Below are 20,574 nucleotides of genomic sequence, written 5' to 3' on the forward strand. Positions count from 1 at the left end.
GAAAGAACAAGGAACTTTGGTTTCAGGTGTACTGTACTTGAGTTCAAATCCTTGCTGGACTACTTTCTATCTTGGAAACCTTGGCAAATAGGGCTTGACTGCTTTGTGGTTTAGTTTCCTCTTCTGTCAAATGGAGATCCCAGTCCCTACTTGACTGGGTTGCATAAGGACTGGAGATGATGCATAGTAATTATGACCATGATGATTAGCATGAATTTGGGTATTTACTAGATGACAGACATTGTGCTAAGTGTACACGTTGGCTCACAAAAGTGCCCAGAACGATGCTTGGCACATAATGGGCATTTGATACATTTTAAGTTGATTTTTATCCAGCACTGCCTAGGGCTAAGAAAATGACAGGGGATATGAACTTTGAAGACATATGAATATTTCATGTCCCTTCTCTACTGTGCAATGGAAAAGTTTCAGCTTCCCTGGAACCTCGATAGAAAAAGAAGTATTCATCAAATGGTTTAGTTTATGGCTGCATAAAGAAACAACTCCAAAATCTCAGTGGCTTTACCCAACAAAGTTATATTTCTCATTTACCCTACAAGTCTAACGGGGTCTACCTGGGGTTCTGTTCATCATTGTCACTCAGAGCCCTTGGCAGATGAACGTTCCATCTTGACCTCTGTTTCCACAATTACCAATACAGGAAAAAGGGGGGCTGGTATAGAGAAGCAGTAACTAAATACTATGCAGAAGTAACCCATATCTCTTTGGCTCACATTTGTTTGGCCAAAGCAAGCCATTTGGCCACATATAAGCCGAATGTGGTGGAGGAATGCCATCTACCATGTGTATATTCAAGGAGAACCAAAATACTTGTGGATAGCCCAATGGCCATGGACCCTAATGATCACCACAGAAGGGCATGCTCTGGATGGTGAACATCATCAATGTTCTCTTTACACAAAAGGGATAATAAGAGCCACCATGAGCTGAGTGCCTATTACGTGATAGTTACCGTGCCAGGTACTTTCCATTCATGTATCCATTAATCCTCCCAAGAAGGTCTTAATAATCTCCATATTATAATGTAGAAACTAGGGCTCAGGGAGTTTGACTTACAAAGACTTAATAGTATTAAGTACTCGATTTGTAGGGAAAGCTTTCAAAAAGAGGACTGCACTAGGACACTATGGAACTGATTTCTAGCTCTGCTTCTTAATTTTTGAAATCTGAGCACGTACCAGAATGGCAAATGGGTTTGAGGGTCAGCTCTGACAGATTCGAGTTGGCTGCTAGAGAACTGTCATCAGAAGACTCTCTAATGGGAAGGAGTGATGTGATTGATGAAGAATGTCTTCTCTGGGCACAGGAGTGGGGGTGGCAGCATGGCAAACAGATGTTTGTCATCTCTGGGCATTTTTCTTGTCTTTGGGTTTCTGCTACGTTCACTTATGAAACAAGGTTAATAAAACCATATCGGAATAAAGATATGAGCCTGGCCAAGATAATTTCTTGATGTCTTGAGAAGGCACCAAAGCTTCTCTTGCTGGTGCATATATTCCCACTTGCTTTATGCATAGTGTTTCCTCCTGTAGTCACGAAAATCCATTAGTATGTATGGGCCGGGGTTGGGGAAGGGAACGCAACAGATTGTCATTGAAAACGAAGGAGAGCAGAGCTGGAGGCCTCTGGTAGGAAGGATGAATCATTTATTGGCACTTAAGGATGCCAATCATCACTGCCCTACCAAACATCCGTGAGCTGGATATATGCTCCTGGTCTATAATTCCAAGGGCTGTATTTCTCTGTCTGGGAGTGATAGGCTGGGGAGGCCTGAATCCTCAGACAGAAATGCCTCATCTTTTCAGCAGTGATGGGAAGAATACAGCAATAATTTTTCTCAAGGTAGACAGGATATACTAATGAGGGTCCCAGTGGGAAATTGCTAGCACACTCCAAGGGTTTTTGTCAAAGAGCTTGTAATGAAGATTCTATTTACAGAGACGTCCTTAGGATTAAGGGGACCAACAGGGACTAGGGAGACCGTCAGTGATTAGCAGCCCCTGGCAGGTCTGAAGCCACAACTAGAAGGGAAGGCATTCCTGGAGTCTGTGAGTGCCGAGGCCAAACAGAAGGGCGGTTCAACTCTCCGTGGCTCTTGTAACTCGGCTGCTGCCCAGACGACTGCCCCACAGGCAGAGAGAGGGTGGGGGTAATGCCCAGAATGTTCTCTCATCTGCTGACATCCTGTTAGAGGGCAAGGGAGCCAGGGTGGTACAGACCCCTTGGACCCTGCAGCAGGGCAGAGAGGGGTGAATTATGGCTTGAAAAGGACCAACGGAGAAGGCCCAGCACACAAGAACAGACACACGAGCTAGAATACTCCAGAGTCTGAGAGTTACGTCAGAGTTGACCAGGGAGGCATGGGGAGCCCTGAGATGTAGGGAACCACCTCTATCTTCGTTTGCAGGGCTAGGGCACCAGCCCGAGAGAAGCAATTTTGAAGCGCAGCAAAACTTAAACCTATTTTCCTGGGCCTAAACTCTTGGGGAAAATGGCTGTTTATTTTTAGGTGATAACTTAATGTTTTCCCTTACTTTTTTTTTTTTAATGTTTGTTTTTGAGAGGGAGAGACTGTGCAAGCCAGGGAGGGGCAGAGAGAGAGATAGGGAGACAGAGAATCTGAAGCAGGCCGCAAGCTCTGAGCTGTCAGCACAGAGACTGACATGGGGCTTGAACCCACGAACCGTGAGATCATTACCCAAGCCGAGGTCTGATGCTTAACCAGCTGAGACACCCAGGCCGCCCCAATACTTTGCCTTATTTTAGGAAAGGTTTCTTGTGAACATGTCTGCCTCTATCCTTGAGGCTGAGGCAAAAGAAGAGAAGTGTTTTTGATCCAGTTTGGGTTAGAAGTTGAAGGAGAGATGATACGTGGTCTCGGACTGGCCCAAGTGAGGGAGCCCAAAAGTCTCCCCAAAATCCCTCAAGGGGAAGCCTGGGACCCGCATAAATGACAGCGATAATCCTCTGAGAGTTCTTTCTGTTGTGCATGCCTTGGAAGATTTATCTTCTCTGCTCTTTAACAAAGGAGACTCTTCCAGGCCACCAATCAGATAGATAGCCTCTGCTTCTAATGCTGTTGTTGTTGTCATGGAAACCCATCCCAGCTTCTGGGCCAGAACCGGGGACAGTCAGGTTTTCTTCTTTGCTCAGAACCCACTCCCCTCCCAAAAGCCAAACGCCCCCTCCAACCTCAGATTAGATGCCCCCATGAGGGCAGAAGAGAAGCCTTACAACTGCATTGCCCAGTAGGGCAGACTAGAGCCACATGTGGTCGTTTAAATTTTAAATGAAATTAAATTAAAAAATTGAGGTCTTAGGGTGCCTGGGTGGCTCAGTCAGGGAAGCGTCCAACTTCAGCTCAGGTTATGATCTTCATAGTTGGTGAGTTCAAGCCCTGCATTGGGCTCTGTGCTGATAGCTCAGAGCCTGGAATCTGCTTCGGATTCAGTTTGTCTGTCTGTCTGTCTGTCTGTCTGTCTCTCTCTCTCTCTGCCCCTCCCTGGCTTGTGCTGTCTCTCCCTCTCAAAAATAAACATTAAGAAAATTAAAAATTTAACTTCTGAAGCACACTAGATACATTGCTTGTCATGGCCCTGGATGGGCAGGGATGGCCAACAGGATTCAAAAGCTGTCTTCACCAGTGGAATCCTCTCCTTGATAACAGGTGACCCTGTCTGGGCTTGTACAGTTTTCTTGTGCAGCCAGCAAGAGAGTGATAATTACAGCCTGTGTTTATTTAGTCCTTGACATGTGTAAAACAGTGTGCTAAGGGTTCATAATACATTGTCATTTAATTGCCACACAGCCCTGACAAAGACACTATTATTATCTTCACGTTAACGGTGCAGAAACTGAGGTCCAGAGAAATTGACCGTACAACTACTAGCCTATCATACAAAATTGCCAACCTTCAGCCATTTTTGATTCAACCTCCTAGTGAATGGCAGAGCCAGGGTTCAAATCGAGATCCAAAGACTATGCAAGTTCAGTGTGGCTGAGCCTCTGTACGGGACCACCTTGAGACCTACATCATCAGGCTCTAAAGGGATTCAGTGAAATAATGTTGGTTCTGTGCCTGATACCCAGTGGGGCTCATGGAAAGTTCGTTGTTTTTGGTTTTAACTTCGTTCTGTTAGTCTCAGTCTCTAGGAAGGTAGAACGCAGCTGTCTGAGCAGATGTGACCAGTGTGATGGGGAAGGGATGGCACATTGCCATTTACCAGATCTCTTCCCAGGGACCTGGAACCGCTTCTCTTCCTCACCAAGCCCGCCCATGCCCGCCTCTTCCCACGTGTCTGCATCAGGGCATCTCTCCTGCCTCGATCCCAGGGGAGGGTGATGGACATGGGCTCTTCCTGTTCCCTATGCCCTTAGCAGCCTAGCAGATACACTTCATCAACAGACCCGTCCCCTAGAGACCTCAGAAGTCACTGGAAGGCTGGAGGTGGACCCGAGGGGCTTGCTGCTGCTCTGGGTATGTCAGGTGGTTACCTAAGCTCTGCCTAACCTCCTGCCTGCTGGAACTCTGTTCTCATGATTGTTTCTGGCAAGAAGCCAGGTGCAAAACTCCTCCCGATTTTATTTGGCAAGAGGGGGGCGAAGTGCCCCCTGGCTGAGTGCCCTGCTCTTTGGGTGGGGCTTTAGGACTTGGGAGTAATTTCCCTCCATAGGAGGAAATTTTGTGTCTCAAAAGCAGTAGTATAGTGTTGGCTGGATAATGAAAATAGGAGGCGCCTGGTTAGATTTGAATTGCAGGTAAGCAATAGATAATTGTTCAGGATGGGTATATAGGATACAATACTGGGGACACATTTCCAGTAAAAAATTTTTGCTGTTTATCTGAAATCAAATCGACCTGGACATCCCGCGTGTTATCTTGCAACCTTAGAATAGTTGGGTTTCCGTCTACCCTTCGGCTGCTAGATCACTTATGATGATGTTAAGGACACTTGGGAATAAGGGGGCGGGGGGGGGGGGTGGGGGGAAGACCTGTGTCGAGTTTTGCCAGCTGCTCCCTGGAGTCATAGTCGTAGCTCCCTGTGAAGTGATTTAGACTCCAGGTTCTCAAAACATGGTCCCTGGACCAGCATTGTCAGCATCACCTGGTACTTGGTAGAAATGCAAATGCAAATTGCATGTCTTGCCCCAGACCTCGGAATCAGACACTCAGTGGTGGGGTCAGCAGTGTTGTCTGACAAGCCCTCCGGGTGGTGCTGACACAGCTTGAGATCCACAAGTGTAGCCCCTGAGCAAGAGCCTTAGCAATCAGGCAGGCCTGGGCTTGAAATCCAGTCCCACCATTTATTGGCTGGGTCAACCTGGCATAATTACTCAACCTCTCTGAGCCTCTGTTTCTTCTGAAACAAAATAGAACTAGAATACCTTATTAAGGGATATATTAAGGATTAAATTATATATTAAGAAAGATGACCCATGGTGCCTGTCACTGTAAGAACGCACAAAACGATTACTCTTGGTTTTACCCTACAAATGGAGGTCCAGTCGTGCCCTGAGATAAGTTCAGTGGTCAGTATGGCAAGCCCTCATTACAGGGAAGATCTCTGTTTGCTCAGTTCAAACAAGGCTTTCATTTTCAGGAATTCAGTTTCCATGAGTCCTGTGGAGGGAGGAAGGAGTTAGGAGGAAAGGCAGGGAGCAGGGCAGGAGGACCAGCATCCAGTGGGGATTGGTTTCCTGACCCACGGACAGACCCAGCGTGGAGGGTCACATTCACTTAATTCCCCTTTCAGTGCTCGGTCGAGGACAGTTGTCCAAAAGGCAGGGTTTTTACAAAATTTTTTTTGAATTTTGTGTAGAAAGGTAAGGGGGAGGAGGTCCTGAGGGGATGACACATGGGGAGAGCTACAGAGGAAGGACCTTTAGCACATTTGAGTATGTTTCAAAGGGCAAGTCTGGGGCCTCCCATGATCAGTCTAGACCAGGGTTTCTCTGCTTTGGCTCTACTGACTTTTTGCATCAGATACTGCTTTGTTGTGGGGCTCTCTTATGCATGTGGAACAGCATCCCCAAACCTCTACCTATGAGATGCCAGCAGCCACTCTCACACTCCCTCACAGTGGTGACAGTCAAAAGTGTGTCCAGACTTTGCCAAATGTCCTAGGGGCAAAAGGGACTTGGGGTGACAAATGTCCCTGGGCTGAGAACCACCAGTCTAGAGAATATATTTAAGAACACTCATGCAAACAATTTAACAGCTACCATTTATTGAGCATTTATTATTTCCAACCCCCATGCTGATAATTACAAGGTAGGTCTTACTACCTATATTTTAGTTGATGAAACTGAGGCTCAGATATTTTGAGGCTCAGATATTTAAAGCTATGGCCCTAAACCCCACAGCCAGTAGTTCAGGGCTTGTGACTGACGTTGGTCTAACTCCAAAGCTTACCTAGTTCATGGCTGCAACATTCTCTCTGACTAGAAAATGAAGGATTTCTTTTCTTCAAGGAAACTCTTCTCACATCAACTCAAATCCAAAAATATTTATTGAGACACCATGAGAATTTGCAAGAGAAACCTAAGATGGTGCTCCTGTCTAGGAGTGTTGAGGACCGATGTCACTGGAGGGGGGTGGTCATGGTTCCTACACCACAGTGAAAGAAAAAAAAAATGACAGGGTCCCACTTGGGGCCAAAATGAATACTTCTAGAGCCAGAACTCTGAACTGGATGCCTTTCGTGTATGGCTGTTAAACATGTCCTTGCACTGCCAACTCTGACAATATAAAGAAGGAGAATTGAAGCCTTGAGGTTCATAGGGTCTACCAGCCACGCATCCTAGGAAACATCAACTCTCTTGCCTTGGGGTGGGCTGTGGGTGGGTTCGAGCTAGACACTCTGCCATCTTCTTTTTGGCTCTCTGCAGGAACTCTACTTTTCCTCTTTCCCTTCTCATGGCAGTGTACTCATAGGCTTTGAGCTTACTGTAGTAATCAGAGAATTTGTTGTAGAGGATGGAAATTGGCATCCCATTGAGGATAATCCCAAATGCAATGCAGAGGAAGGCAAAAAACCTGCCCAGGATGGTCTCTGGGTACATGTCTCCATAGCCCACAGTGGAGATGCTCACCTGTATAGGAAGGAAAGTGGGAGAGAATGGTTAGCACTGTGATGGAGGAGAAGACAGAGAACGGGGCAGGAAAATGTCCTCGGTCTCCCTGAAGGTACATGTGGGTCATGTAACAGCTCCTGCAGAGCCAGCTTTAGGAGGTACCAGTAGGTCTGCCTGTAGGACCTGAATCATGGAAAGAAGACCACCTGTGGAGCTGGAAGTCTTGGGCTTAAATTCTGGCTACTATAAATATTCTTATACACAATATAGAGGAGATCACAGCTGCTTTATAGGGTTGTAAAGAGCATGTAAGATACCTTGTGTAAAGTTCCTGGTGTAGCATGGGCTCAATAAATGTTGGTCTCTGCCTCCCCTCAGAGGGGCCAACTTGGGGACTGGGGGCCCTGGGTTTGCCTACGTGATAGGCAGTTCGGGAAGAGCTCAGGCTTAGAGTCTGTCAGACGTGAGTCCAAGTCCTAACTTTGACCCTTTCCCACGGAGTACCCGTGGGTAAAACATTCAGTCTCTAAGCCTTGGTTTCTTCATCTAAAACAGGAAGATAGAGACACCTGGATGGCTCGGTTGGTTGAGTGTCGGACTTCAGCTCAAGTCATCATCTTGCGGTTCCTGAGTTCGAGCCCCACATCGGGCTCGCTGCTACCAGTGTAGAGCCTGCATAGGATCCTCTGTATTGGTCTCTTTCTGCCTCTACCCTGCTTGCGCTCTCTCAAAAACTAATACTAAAAAAAAATAAAATAGGATAATCCCTAACACTGAGGATTCTCCTGAAGACTAAAGAAGAGGAATACAGAGCACTTAACACAGTGTCAGGCACACAAAAGGCATTCGCCAACCTTCTCTGGAGACAATTATAATACTTCTCAGAGTTATTATGTCGTTCAAATGAGATATTATAGATGAAGGTGCTTTAATTGCAAATGTCTGGAGAAACACTCTCATTATTTTGCAAAAGGGCTTTTGTAAGACATCACAGACCAAAAATATATTCACCCTGCATGAAATCTTTCCCATCACTCTTGCACACTGCTTTAAATTCCACTAATTAGAGATTTATTTAGGTTAACAAGCTTCTGTTTTAAAATGCAGATACCCGTGGGACTAGTTATCAGTCAGTGTAGCCAGAGAAAACCTGGGAAAATCTCTTGGGGGCCTGTGTTTTAAGCCTCATGTACTGAGTCTCTTTCTGGTCCCCAGACTGATGGCTAAATTACTAGAAGCCTTTTAGGCAGGGCTGTTGAGTCCTTGCAAAAAAACTGTGCATTGCACAACTGCAGGGGGCACTGTTTGCTTCATCAATTTGTGGTGTTGCCATGATTTTCTAGCAGACGGTAGTAAGACATAGTCAGCCCATGGACCCATGCTTGCACAGTGTTTAGCTTAGAAATGTAAGCATTTTTGTTTTGATGATGTAAGGGTTGGCCTGAACTTAGGACAAGTGTGACTGATTAGTTAGAAGGGAATGAAGAAGTGGGCCAGCTGGGAAAATCTGGTGGCATTAATGATAGCTACAGCATCCTCCAGACCATACAAAGTGAAAGCTTGACTTCCTCTCTGGGGTAGGTGATAGACAACCTCTCACTGCTCTATCTCCAGTGGGATACCTGCTGAGGGTGGGCCTCCCCTTCCCATGGGGGTGGAATGCAAGCAAGCATCTAAGAGAGGCAGGCTGGTGTGGGTCACCTTAAGGAAATAGAGACAGCATGAGGCTATGTGGCTCTGAATCCACCTCCCAGCGGAGTGTAGACCAATGGGCTGTGGAAACGGGCTCCTGCTTGACACCTGCCTAAGGCGGGGGGGACAAAGGGTGGAGGGCACTCTGGCTCCAGGAGAGAATCTCCTTTGTCAGCTTTGTGCAGCAAAGGGTGATGAGAGGCAGTGGTAGAGTGAGAGCGTGGGTGAATCTCGAAGTGTGTGTGGGTGCGTGTGTGCGTGTGTCTACATGTGTGTGTCCGGTCACTGGCCACGCCCTAAGGAAAAGAATCTGAGTCAGGTCTCTGTCCAGATACATGAACTGAACCCTGGCTTTCATATGTCATTAACCGCAGCGCTCCTACCTCTGTAAGACTGTTGAGTCACTCAGTCTACTTGCCCTGGAGGAGGCTGACAGGGAGTCTGGGGGCAGGGCTGAGTGACACTAAGGGGTAGCTCAGGACAGGAAGCATCCTTGAAAGGTGAGAGCACAGGCTTTGAGGTGAACTGGTTCCTCAAGGGTGCAAGACAGGGGGCAAAGGGCTAGGAGCATACCGAGGAAGATAATTGAGACAAAGTGCCTATTTTTTTTTTTCATTTATATATTTTTAAAGTTTGAGAGCGTGTGTGAGCAGGGGAGGGGTAGAGAAAGAGGGTGAGAGAGAATCCCAAGCAGGCTGTGTGCTGTCAGTATGGAGCCCAATGCAGGGCTCAAACTCATGAACCCTAAGATCAAGACCTGAGCCGAGATCGAGAGTTGGATGCCTGACTGAGCCACCCAGGCACCTATTTTAAACTTCTGATCAATCCCTACCCTGGCTTTCTTGCACTCCCAACCTCAACTTCAGTTTTTTGTTTTGGCTGAACTTTGAGTGAAGAGTCAAAAGCAAAGAGAATTGGCTTAAGGAAGATTAAATATTTGATGTGAATATGGTAAAAATATTTTTGTATATCTTGGATCTCTATGTTTAGAGAAAAGATATCTTCTGCTAGGAGGCTCTGTATGGTCCCGAAGAATTTGTTCAAAATGGATAGCGTATCTTTATATTGTCTGTTTTGTGGATACTTCGACTCAACCAGTGACCTGGTTTGTGCTCCTTGGCTCCAAGAGGAATGCAGAATTCCTTGGCTTTGGGGGACTTGTCTCCCTGTTCCTCAGACCAAACCCGTTTCTCCCTGAATGAATATTAAAAATTGAAGGCCCTAGACTGATACATAACATCTCACAGTGAGTTCTCACATTAGCATGAGTTGGGTTTGGAAATGTGACCGACATTCCTGCAATCCATCTGAGATTCCTGAAAACATTGGCTGGCTCAGCCCTCTGTAAACTGGAAACTTAGCAGTGGAAGGCTTACATATTTTCCCTAGCCTTTGGGTCCCAAAAGCCAGAACGTGACCTTCCTCCAGAAATGCCCCCTATTAATCAGCAAATACTGGCCTCCTAAACACGACAAGGAAGACAAGCATCCAGTTTTTCTCTGAAACTTTAGAACAGCTACATGGGAATTTCTCCTCCAACAAGGAATGTTTGTTTCCTTCATAACGAAGGAGGCATAGATGAAATCTCGGCACCTGGTAATCCATCCATCTAGGAATTATGATCCCAGGAAACATAACTGATTTTTCAAAATAATGAGCACCCCTTTCAGCGTTCCCAGGCAATCTGAGGTAGTAAGGACTAATGGTTCCTGGCTAAAAATAGTACATACCTCAATGCTTGTTGTCCTTGAAAGGATTTAGTTCAAAGGCCATACGAAGCCTATCCATGCTGCTGTTGCCACAAATACCTTAGGAATTCCTCTTTGGATTATAATCTGCACAGAGGATTCAGTGGCACGACCTTGAAATAAGTGGTCTTAGCCACCTGGAGGGTTAACGCTAGGTGCCAATCTTAGACTCAGGGGTCTCAACTCTTTTAAAATACCAAAGGTGAAGAGCTGGCACCATTACAAAGAAGTAAACGGACATGTCTCAGTCTCCGGAGATAATGGCTCCGTGGAATTCAAAGAATGTTTTGATGGGTGGAAGCATTGTTAGAATGAGGTCATGGGTGAGGAGAGGACCTTGGAGAGAACAGCCAGCCTCATCTGTCCACTGAGGTCCTGACATGTATGTCAATTGCACAGTAAGGAGGAAGTATGCAAAAAGCTAAGGCAAATGTGGGATCTATGCATGTTGCGATAGAAAGGTACACAGTGATGCTGGCGTCCTCCACATCTTCTGTTTACTTGCTACTTTGCCCTCTACAACTCCATCGTGTCCCACTCAAGTCCTATTGGCCCTCAGGAGGATCCTAAGTCAAAGACCTTCTAAGGAGGGGGTCACCCCAGAGTCAGGAGTCTACAGGAGCAGAAGTCCTAAAAGTGCCTCACAGCCTTGGCCCCAGTGACTATGGCCCCTCCTGTGCCATTTCTGAAGCAGCTACAACGCCGCCGCCTCCTTTTACTGCTGCCTGTGCCAGACGTGTACCCACCGTCTCTCAGTCCCAAGCGCGACACCCCTCTGTACTCTTTCCTGTAGTCTTGCTGCTTGGGAGTCCACAAACTGCATTTCCCAGACTCCCTTGCTCGCTGTTTTCTGGTTGTGCTCTGCTAGTGAGAGGCTGTTGGCACACTGGAGGCGGATGAGGAGGTAAGTAAGGGTCTCCGCTCCTGCTTCTGGTTTTTGTCCTCATCCTTCAATACAGCAGACAGATGTAGCTCATGCATCTTTTAGCACATGGGACACAAACCTCATGGTGTCATCCTAGGAGTTCCTCAGTAGCTCCTTCTCTGTACTTCCGGTTCCTTCTATTTGGCCCCCCAGTCCTAGGGCTGACAGCTAGTTGATGGAGTAACCACTTTTTGGGTTATCTTTGTTTGCCCGTGTTGCTCTTCCAGACTTCTAAACACCTGTGTATCTATAACCCTGTATCAAATTGCCTCTGTTTAAAATATCTACTTTTCTTGGTTTCTTGGTTTTCCTGATTGTAACTTGACTGATGCACCTTCCAAAGGGGTCTTCTTAAAAGCCAGCCATCACTCCGTAAGAAAAAAAAAAAAAAAGGAAATCTCAGTGACCTTGTAAGGGCCACCTATTTGCAAGGAAATGATAGTGTACTTTGGGAAAACAAAGATAGGAGCAAGGTCTCTGTGGCACCATTATCTGTTCCCTCAGCTAGACATACGTTTTCTTTTTGAAGAGTTTTTGTTAGCTTATGAAGGAGTGAGTTCATGACATGGTTTCCTGTTGGGTATCTCTAGCTTTAACTCACTCTTGAAGCCCAGAAGGAAATGGCCTGTTGAACAGTCCAGTGCCCTCTTCTGCTTTAAAACATGGCCACATTGGAGACCAATGATGACCGCTTCATCAGAGAGCTGACTGTTCTTGCTGAGTGTGCCATGCATCTCCCACACCCAGGCAGCCCAGAGAGCCCCCGACATGGCTGGAACTGCTCAAGGTGGGCATCCCTTTATCTTGAGATGTGGAAGCTCTCCTGGGAGAGAACAGTTGACCCCTATGTATGTCGTGGGGTTTCTCTTCTCTTCAGTAGAGAGGGAATCACTTCTATTTTCCCCCCAAAGAATCTGCAAGCAAAGGTTATGGCTTCTACATGATAAAGACTATCAACTAGACAGATGTGGTAGCTTGTATTTCTTGTGGATTTGCTATGGGTTAGCATTTTACATATGTTTCTTATTACACGAGTGCTTACAAATAATCTTCATTTGACAGACGAGTGGGAGGGGACTATCTTGTATCCTAATGCACGAGCATTTGCAGACATGAATGGCCATGAGGGATTTGTTTTGCAGCTGTAGAAGTATTCACAACCATGAAAACTATTGTATTCCTCTTAAAACCTTGAGTTGAATTACAGAGGAAGGTTGTAGGATCCTTGGCATAGAGAGAGGGAAGATTATGAACAGCAAGTCAGATTCTGGGGCTGTCTGAAAGTACTAAAAACACATGGATGAATGGCTTAGAGAATCTGTCTCCAGTGTGGTTGAATATACGTGGAACACAGCACTGCATTCTGGAAGAAAATCTCAATTATGTTTTTCTTCATCTTTAAATCTTCCACGTGTGAGTGCGTATTTTCCAATGTGTAATAATATATCTGAGCAGTAAAATCTTCCTACAGGAGAATGATTGTATTACTGACCTAATTTGTTTTTAATTACAGTATAGCTGATGCATAATGTTACATTACTTTCAGGTAAACAACACAGCAATTCGATAAGTCTATACGTTATGCCCTGCTCACCATCTGTCAGCATACAACCCAATTACAATACTACTGATGACAGTCCCTCCCTGTGCTGTGCCCTTCATCCTTGTCATTTAAGGATTCCGTAACTGGAAACCTGGGTCTCCTACTCCCTTTCACCCATTTTACCCCTTCCCCTACCACCCTGCCCTCTGGCAACCATTAGTTTGTTCTATTGATGGATCTGTTGCTGCTTTTTCTGTTTGTTCATTCGTTTCAGTTTTTAGGATCCCACATATAAGTGAAATCAGGTGGCATTTGTGGTCTGCGTCTGATTTATTTCCCTTAGCATATTGCCCTCTAAGTCCGTTGGTGTTGTTGCAAATGGCAAGATCTCATTGGTTGTTTTTATGAATGAGTAATATTCCCATTGTGTGTGAGTGTGTATGCATGTGTATGTAGACACACACATCTTCTTTATCCATTCATCTATTGATGGACACTGGTGCTGCTTCCGTAATTTGGCTATTGTAAATAATGCAGTGATGAACAAAGGTGTTCATAGATCTTCACAAATTAGTGTTTTTGGAGAACCTGGGGGCGCTTGGGAGCCTCAGTTGGTTGAGCGTCTGACTCTTGATTTCGGCTCAGGTCATGATCCCAGGGTTGTGGTATTGAGCCCCACATCAGGCTCTATGCTGAGCTTGGAGGCTGCTTAAGGTTCGTTCTCTTTCTTTCTTTCTCTCTCTCTCTCTCTCTCTCTCTCTCTCTCTCTCTCTCTCTCTCTCTCTCTCTCTCTTCTTCCCCGATTGCATGCAAGCATGCTATCTTTCTCTAAAATTAAAAAAAAAAATTTAATGTTTATTTTTGAGAGAGAAAGGGTGGGGGACAGGGTGAAAGAGAGAGGGAGGCACAGAATCTGAAGCACGCTCCAGGCTCTGAGCTATCAGCACAGAGCCTGACACGGGGGTTCAAACCCACAAACTATGAGATCACGACCTGAGTCAAAGTTGGATGCTCAACTAACTGAGCACCCAGGCACCCCAGTGTTTTCATTTTTTTTGGATAGTGAATTTCCTGGGTTATACAATATTCCTATATTTCATTAGTAACCTCCATACTGTTTTCCACAATGACTGTACCAATTTACATTCCTACCAACAGTGCACGAGGCTTTTTTCTTCTCTGCCAACTCTTGTTATTTCTTGTCTTTTCGATTCTAGCCATTCTGAACAGGTGTGAGGTGATATCACATGGTGGTTTTCATTTGCATTTCCCTGATGATAAGTGATATTGAGCATTTTTTCATGTGTCTGTTGGCCATCTGGATGTCTCCTTTGGAAAAATGTCCATTCAGTGGGCCTAATTCTTCATAGCTTCCTGTGTCTAAGCTCTTGGCCACAGAACTTATCAATGCTTCCCTACACTGGGTGGGCTAACCTGGTCTGCTCTTGGACTCTGAGTTTGGCTTTGTGACTGGCCTTGACCAGTGGGTTGAGCAAAGGACAGTGCTCACATGATTGAGTCTACATTCTCCCTCTTGCACAGGGCCATGGCCATGAGTCCATGGCTGCTGGAGGATCGAGGAGATATGGTCTCCTCTCCTCTTTGATCTCAGCTGTCAGCCAGTTGATGATAAGACCTATGAGTGACTGGCACCAGCCCAAATGAGAAAAACCTTCTAGTTGAATCCAGCCTAAATTGCTGACAGGCAAACTCCTAGCCAAATAGATGTCTGACATTTGAGACCATTAAGTTTTGGGTAGTTTGTGATGCATCATTATTATAGCCATGAGTAACCTAATTTGTGCATCAATAAATAACCTAATTTGGGCATAGCTGGAATACACATTTATCATGGGCATGTGCTGAAAAAATTTTAAATCATGAGATGTATGATCAATAAGAGGCTTGGAGACAACTGAATCAGAGCTACTTTGGGGATTCCATTTCTTACTCTCTTCTCTGTTGAGTCATGTCTATAGAGACGGGTTTCTTCTCATTGTTCAAATTTCAGCTGAATGTCATTTTTCTCCAGTGGGGCTTCTCTATCAAAGGTAGATTTTGCTGCGCACGCCGCCCCCCCCCCCCCCCCCCCCCCCCCCCCCCAGGTCTCTCTCTATCCTATTATGCAAGACACATCAGTATCTGAAATGATACATTCTCTTTCTCCTTTGGAATGTAAACTCCATGAGGGAAAGAAGTTCCTATTGTGAATCTCACAAAGAATTCATCTACATGTTGCCTCTCTCTCTACTGGGCATTTACATCAGGAAACGAGAGGTTTTGTCTACATAATTTTGACAGCATTCTTTTCTCTTTGCTCTACGGAGAATATGGGCCCTTGATACACGATACAGAATGTCACCAGAAGTATAGCGAAGCATCTGCTTGATCTGTATTGTCCGGGGGCACAGAGCAGTCTTTAAATGTTCAAGGGGGATTGTTCTTAATGTTTTCATAGGTTAGTGTGCAAACAAATGCATTAGTCATAAGGATTTTTACTAGTCTACCAAATTCTCAGAGAAGAAATGCACAAAGGCCATTGGGAAAATGTGCAAATTTTGGCCTGTGAAAACAGTGCCGGATGGAGATAATGGCCACAAATAAAACTCACATTGGCCAAAGCAATAATTGGTAAAATGTGTTACAGATAAAAACCAAATGATGATTCAATTTTTACTGTAAAATTAAGGGAAAACACTAATTTTGACTAACATAATTTGAGTTAACATAAAAGGGATAATTTGAAGGGTTTGAGTGTCATTGTACATTAAACAGATCAAGAAATTAGATGCAATCAATAGGCATGCACTCCGGGGAATTTTTTAGAAAGAGAAATCATAAGCAATTGAATTTTTATGAGTTTTTAGATTAATATACAAAGTCCTAAAAAGTTTTGTGGGTTAAAGGTAAAGTATCAAAGCGTCCCCCAGGCCTCGCCTGTATATATGGGAGTCTTCTAAGATACTTGGATGGATGGAGACCTAGACTCTCAGACTTAGTAGCATATCATTAGCATGTGGATTTGCCCTTTCCTCTTCCTGCTTTTCTCAGCTCCAAAGTAAATGTCATTTACTGGGGACCAATCATCCTCCATCAGCTCTATCTGTACACATGGTTTATCTATGGCGACGACCTTTTGTCACTTGGAATGTCATCACAGGTGTGGCACTGGGCTAGCTCATGGGGAAAAGCCTCACGCCATCCCTGTTACAAAAGAAGCCCCCCAAATCCTGTTGGACATGTGAGTGCTCTGTTTTTCAGTGACAGAAGACTCACTGAGTTGTAAAGCTCGGTAGCCACCCCATTTTAGAGACCAGAAAACTGAGGATGGAGAGTAAGGGAGTGAGGTTTCATAATTACTTAGGGACACAGTTTATTACTAGCAGATCGGGGACTAGGATTCAAATCTCCCATCTTGCTGAACTACAATACTAGCAGCCCTGGGCTGGTTCATCTCAGAAATCCGCCCCAGACTGTGGGTTCTACCATACCCAATATTAGTGTTGAAAATACCTAGTTCCTCACATGGAAAAACCTGGTGACATTTGCCTAATGTTTTTAAGGGCATTACAAACCACCTACTCTTAAAAAAAAAAGGAAATCACACACCCAGTTCTTCCCTCTCTGTACAAATGTCAACTTGTCAATCAGCATTTCCAGTGATTTAGGGATTTTCTGGGGATTTAGCCTAGCACACCAGAAATACAGATACTTGAGTAAATGGCCTAAGAGACTACCAAAAGGCAAATACTAAAGGAAACAGCCAAAATAAAAGACTACTAATTAGGCCAGGCCTGGGGCAGATGTAACGGTTGAAAGGGAGAATGCTGGGTGCAGGAAAGGAATGGGTTTATTGTGGGAGGGGCGTGGGTTTCAGTCCTCACTCTGCTAGTTCAGCTGTACGTCTACACCCAAACCCTCTCAGTTCCTCTAGCTGTAGAGTGGGGCAAGAATGCTAGATCCTAAGGGAACTTGAGTGCTACTGGAGCAAATTTCAGTTGTAGGTGCTTCTTTCCACATTCTGATTGGGCCAAAACCAGAGGGATTTCAGTTAGTTAGGGTGGACGCTGGCCGGCTGGGTCTCCCCTTTCCCTGGCATAAACGTACAGTTTGCTTTTTGCTTCAAATCTGAAGCCACTTCCAACATGTCCTCTTAAACAAACAAAAAACCCAGCGATCGTAGCCACTTGACAGGGTTGCAATACTGAAATAAGATAAACTTTGCAAACCGCTTAGGACCACAGGTGTTCTGTAAGTGGCGAGTAACAAGAATGACGATGACGAATGGTCCCCCTTAGGGGGGCAACAAGGAAACCTTCGTAAAATCAGCCTGTCCAGGGACTCAAGATGAAACCTAGATTTGGAGGTGCCCGGGACGAAAGTCAAATTCCGTGACTTACTCAAAGACCGTGCCTTTCCAACTCCGCGACAGCCACCCCGGTTTTCGTTAGTTGGAGGCGGCGAAGGCACGGATGGGGGTGGGGAGGGGAGCAGCGGCCCTTAAGCAAGGCAGGGGACAGGTCAGGGCACGAGGCTGAAGGCAGGCAGGCGGCTGATGACCCGGGAGGGGGGCGGGGGCCCGCTACTCACCGCGGCCCACCACCAGGCGTGCGGGATGCTGGTGAAGTTGGTGTTGGGCACGTCGTGCTCCACGGAGTAGACGGCCGCCGAGAAGGTGAAGATGCCCATGGTGATGAAAAGCATGAGGCAGCCCACCTGCTGGTAGCACTGGCGCAGCGTGAAGCCGAAGGCGCGCAGGCCCGTGGAGTGGCGGGCCAGCTTGAGGATGCGCAGGACGCGCATCAGGCGCATGACGCGCAGCACCTGGCCCACCTTGCCCACGCGGCCCACCGTCTCCAGCTCGTGCTCCCGCGGCGCGCCCTTGCTGCGCGCCTGGTCCTCGCCCGTGAGGCACTCGAGCAGCAGCTGCAGGTAGAGCGGCAGGATGGCCACCAGGTCCACCAGGTTGAGGGCGCTGCGCGCGAAGCGCCGCAGGTCGGGCGTGGAGGCGAGGCGCAGCAGGAACTCGAGCGTGAAGAAGGCGATGCACAGCATCTCCACGTGCTCCAGGATGGGCCGCGGGTCGCCGCCGCCCGCGCCCTGCGCCGCCCGGTGCTGCATCTCCTCCACGGTGTTGAGCGCCAGCGCCACGACGGACACGAGCACGAAGAGGCTGGAGGCCACCCCGATGGCCTTGGCGGCCACGGACGAGAAGGGCTTCTCCAGAAGGTTCCAGAGGCGGCGGCGCTGCGGCCCGTAGAAGCGCATGTCGCGGAAGAGCTCCTCGGCCTCCTCGGCCTGCGCCTGCGCGCGCAGCTCGCGCTGGATCTTGAGCTGGTCGCTGAGCTCGTCGCGCCGCTCCTCGAAGCAGATGCGGCAGCAGCGCGGCGTGTACTTGAGCCGCACGCCCCAGTAGCCCAGCTCCTCCAGGAAGCAGCGCGGGCACAGCTCGTCGCGCACCAGCAGCACGCCCGACGCGTAGAAGTTGTAGACGAGCTGGAAGACGGCCGGGTCGCGGTCGAAGAAGTACTCGTCCGTCTGCTCCTCGTAGTCGTCGCACAGGCCGAGCTGGCGGCTGCGGCTGGTGGACGTGGCCAGGCGGCCCAGGCGCGTCTTGGGGTAGCAGGCCAGCTCGCAGCAGTCCAGCCGGTAGCTCTGGCCGCCCACGTTCACGTTCAGGGTGGACGACGCGGCGGGAGGGGCGGCGCGGCCGTCGGGCTGCGCGCCGGGGGCGGCCTCAGGCCGTCCGTCCTCCTCGCCTGGGTCGTCCTTCAGCTCGTCCTCCTCCCCCCCATCGTCGTCCTCCTCGATGTAGTAGTTATAGTTGCCCTCGGTCCACGGCGGGATGCTGGCCAGGGAGCCGGAGCGGGCCCCCACCGAGCAGACGCTCCTGCGGTGCTGGCTGCTCCCGGCCTGGGGCGCGTCCCCGCTCTCTGTAGTATTCCAGGGCCTGTAGCCCCACGACCGCCGCCTCTCGCTCTGCTTCAGCATGGCTGCGGCAGGTGCACCCCCTGCTCTGCCTGGGGACTGCCACCGGGAGGATGGATCCCAACCCCTGCTCTGTCTGAGAGGGGCCTGCACCAGACGACCAACGTGCCCAGCCCAGCCCTGGGGGAACTCACCAGACGCAGGCAGATGGCTGATGACTGCTGCTCTAATCTTGCTGATAGGGAAGCAGCAAGTGTTAGGAGGGATTTAGAGCCTCTTAGCCACTTTCCTCCCCCCTCTCCCTGCCCTGCCTGACGTAGGGGTTGACTACGTGGTCTTAAATCTGTAGATAATCAGAAGGCGGCAGAGGTTATTGCCAATAAAAATGTCGCCAATCCTCAGGCCCGCCCTCAGGAAGTGCTCAGCGAGTTTGGACCCCGGGGGAATCCGTGAATTAGCTGTAGTTGCACGGATGGCTGTGTTTTGGTCTAACTGATGGAATTGGAGCCCCTGTGATCAAGGAAAGAGACGGCAGCAGAATGCTCAAAGCGAGTTGGTCACAAGTCTGTCTTCTACTCCGCGTAGCCCCTTGTTTAGATCACCTAAGACCTCGAATGTTTCCCAGGCTCTTTCTGTCACACGATCACAGTCGTGTTTCCCAATGGGTTCTGCCTAGCAGCCTTGCCCTACTGGATTTCCATTGGCCTGTTTCTCTGCCTGTCTCTTTCCCTTCCTTCTCTTGAATGGTAAGAACATATTTCCAGAAAGAATCCAGGACTGGTGGGTACATGTTCTTGCAGTCCTGCTTAGCTGCTGTGTTAGGCCATATGTAAAGGTGGCCAGACTTTATTCCGAGGAAAAGGTCTTGATCGTTTTCCCAAACCTCAGTTAAAATTTTTTTTTAGGTTTCTTTCCATGGATCAAGTAACGTGCTAACGGCTGGGGATGGAAACCCGATGGAGACACAGTTGCTCATGGTTTTGTAGGTGATGGAAACAGGCGAGCCCAGCTAAAGAGTGGGTGGCAGAGAAAAGGAAGAGACTGGTTTTGAGCAGGGAATTTGTTTTTAAATTCAATTTATGTTGACTAGCTCATGGTTATGGTTTAAAAAAAAAATTCAAAAGGCACAGGGTACCTGGGTGGCTCAGTCAGTTGAGCATCTCTTGATCTCAGCTTGGTTGTTGATCTCAGGGTTCTGAGCTCAAGCTCCCTGGGGGGCTCCACACTGGGTATGAAGCGTACCTACAAAAATAAATTCAAAAGATACGAAGGTGCATTACAGTGGACAGTTTCTCTTTCCCAAACCAAACTTCCAGTTACCACATGTGCCACTGAAGAAGCAACCACTGTTACTCATCCAGAATACTTTTTGGTTGTTCTTTCAGAACTATTCTAAACAAATACAAGCTAAATCCTATCTCCATCTGGCATCTGAAAATCTCTATATTATCAACACAAATCATAGTACTCTCTACACATTGCTTTTTCCAATTAACCATGTGTCTCAGAGGTGTTTTTATGTGTGAACATAGATGTCTGCCTAATTTTGAAAATAGTCTGACAGTGATAAACATTCAGATGGTTTTATATATTTGCTCTTATGAACAATGGCGCAGCAAATAACCCTGTCATGGGCGTTACTT

The 20,574-nt window shown here is 47.3% G+C and overlaps 1 protein-coding gene across 1 annotated transcript; it reads right to left on the bottom strand.

The window, feature by feature from the left end:
* Positions 1 to 6,276: 6,276 nt before the first annotated feature.
* Positions 6,277 to 19,012, bottom strand: KCNV2 (potassium voltage-gated channel modifier subfamily V member 2). Its single transcript, XM_042964495.1, has 2 exons — positions 17,594 to 19,012; positions 6,277 to 7,113 (listed from the first exon to the last, which is right to left on the bottom strand). The coding sequence occupies exons 1-2, from the start codon at positions 18,992 to 18,994 to the stop codon at positions 6,832 to 6,834; spliced, it is 1,683 nt and encodes a 560-aa protein (XP_042820429.1). The 5' UTR covers positions 18,995 to 19,012; the 3' UTR covers positions 6,277 to 6,831.
* Between the last annotated feature and the right edge of the window lie 1,562 nt (positions 19,013 to 20,574).

The sequence above is a fragment of the Panthera tigris genome, chromosome D4 (assembly GCF_018350195.1).
Source record: "Panthera tigris isolate Pti1 chromosome D4, P.tigris_Pti1_mat1.1, whole genome shotgun sequence".
NCBI classification, from domain to species: Eukaryota; Metazoa; Chordata; class Mammalia; order Carnivora; family Felidae; genus Panthera; species Panthera tigris.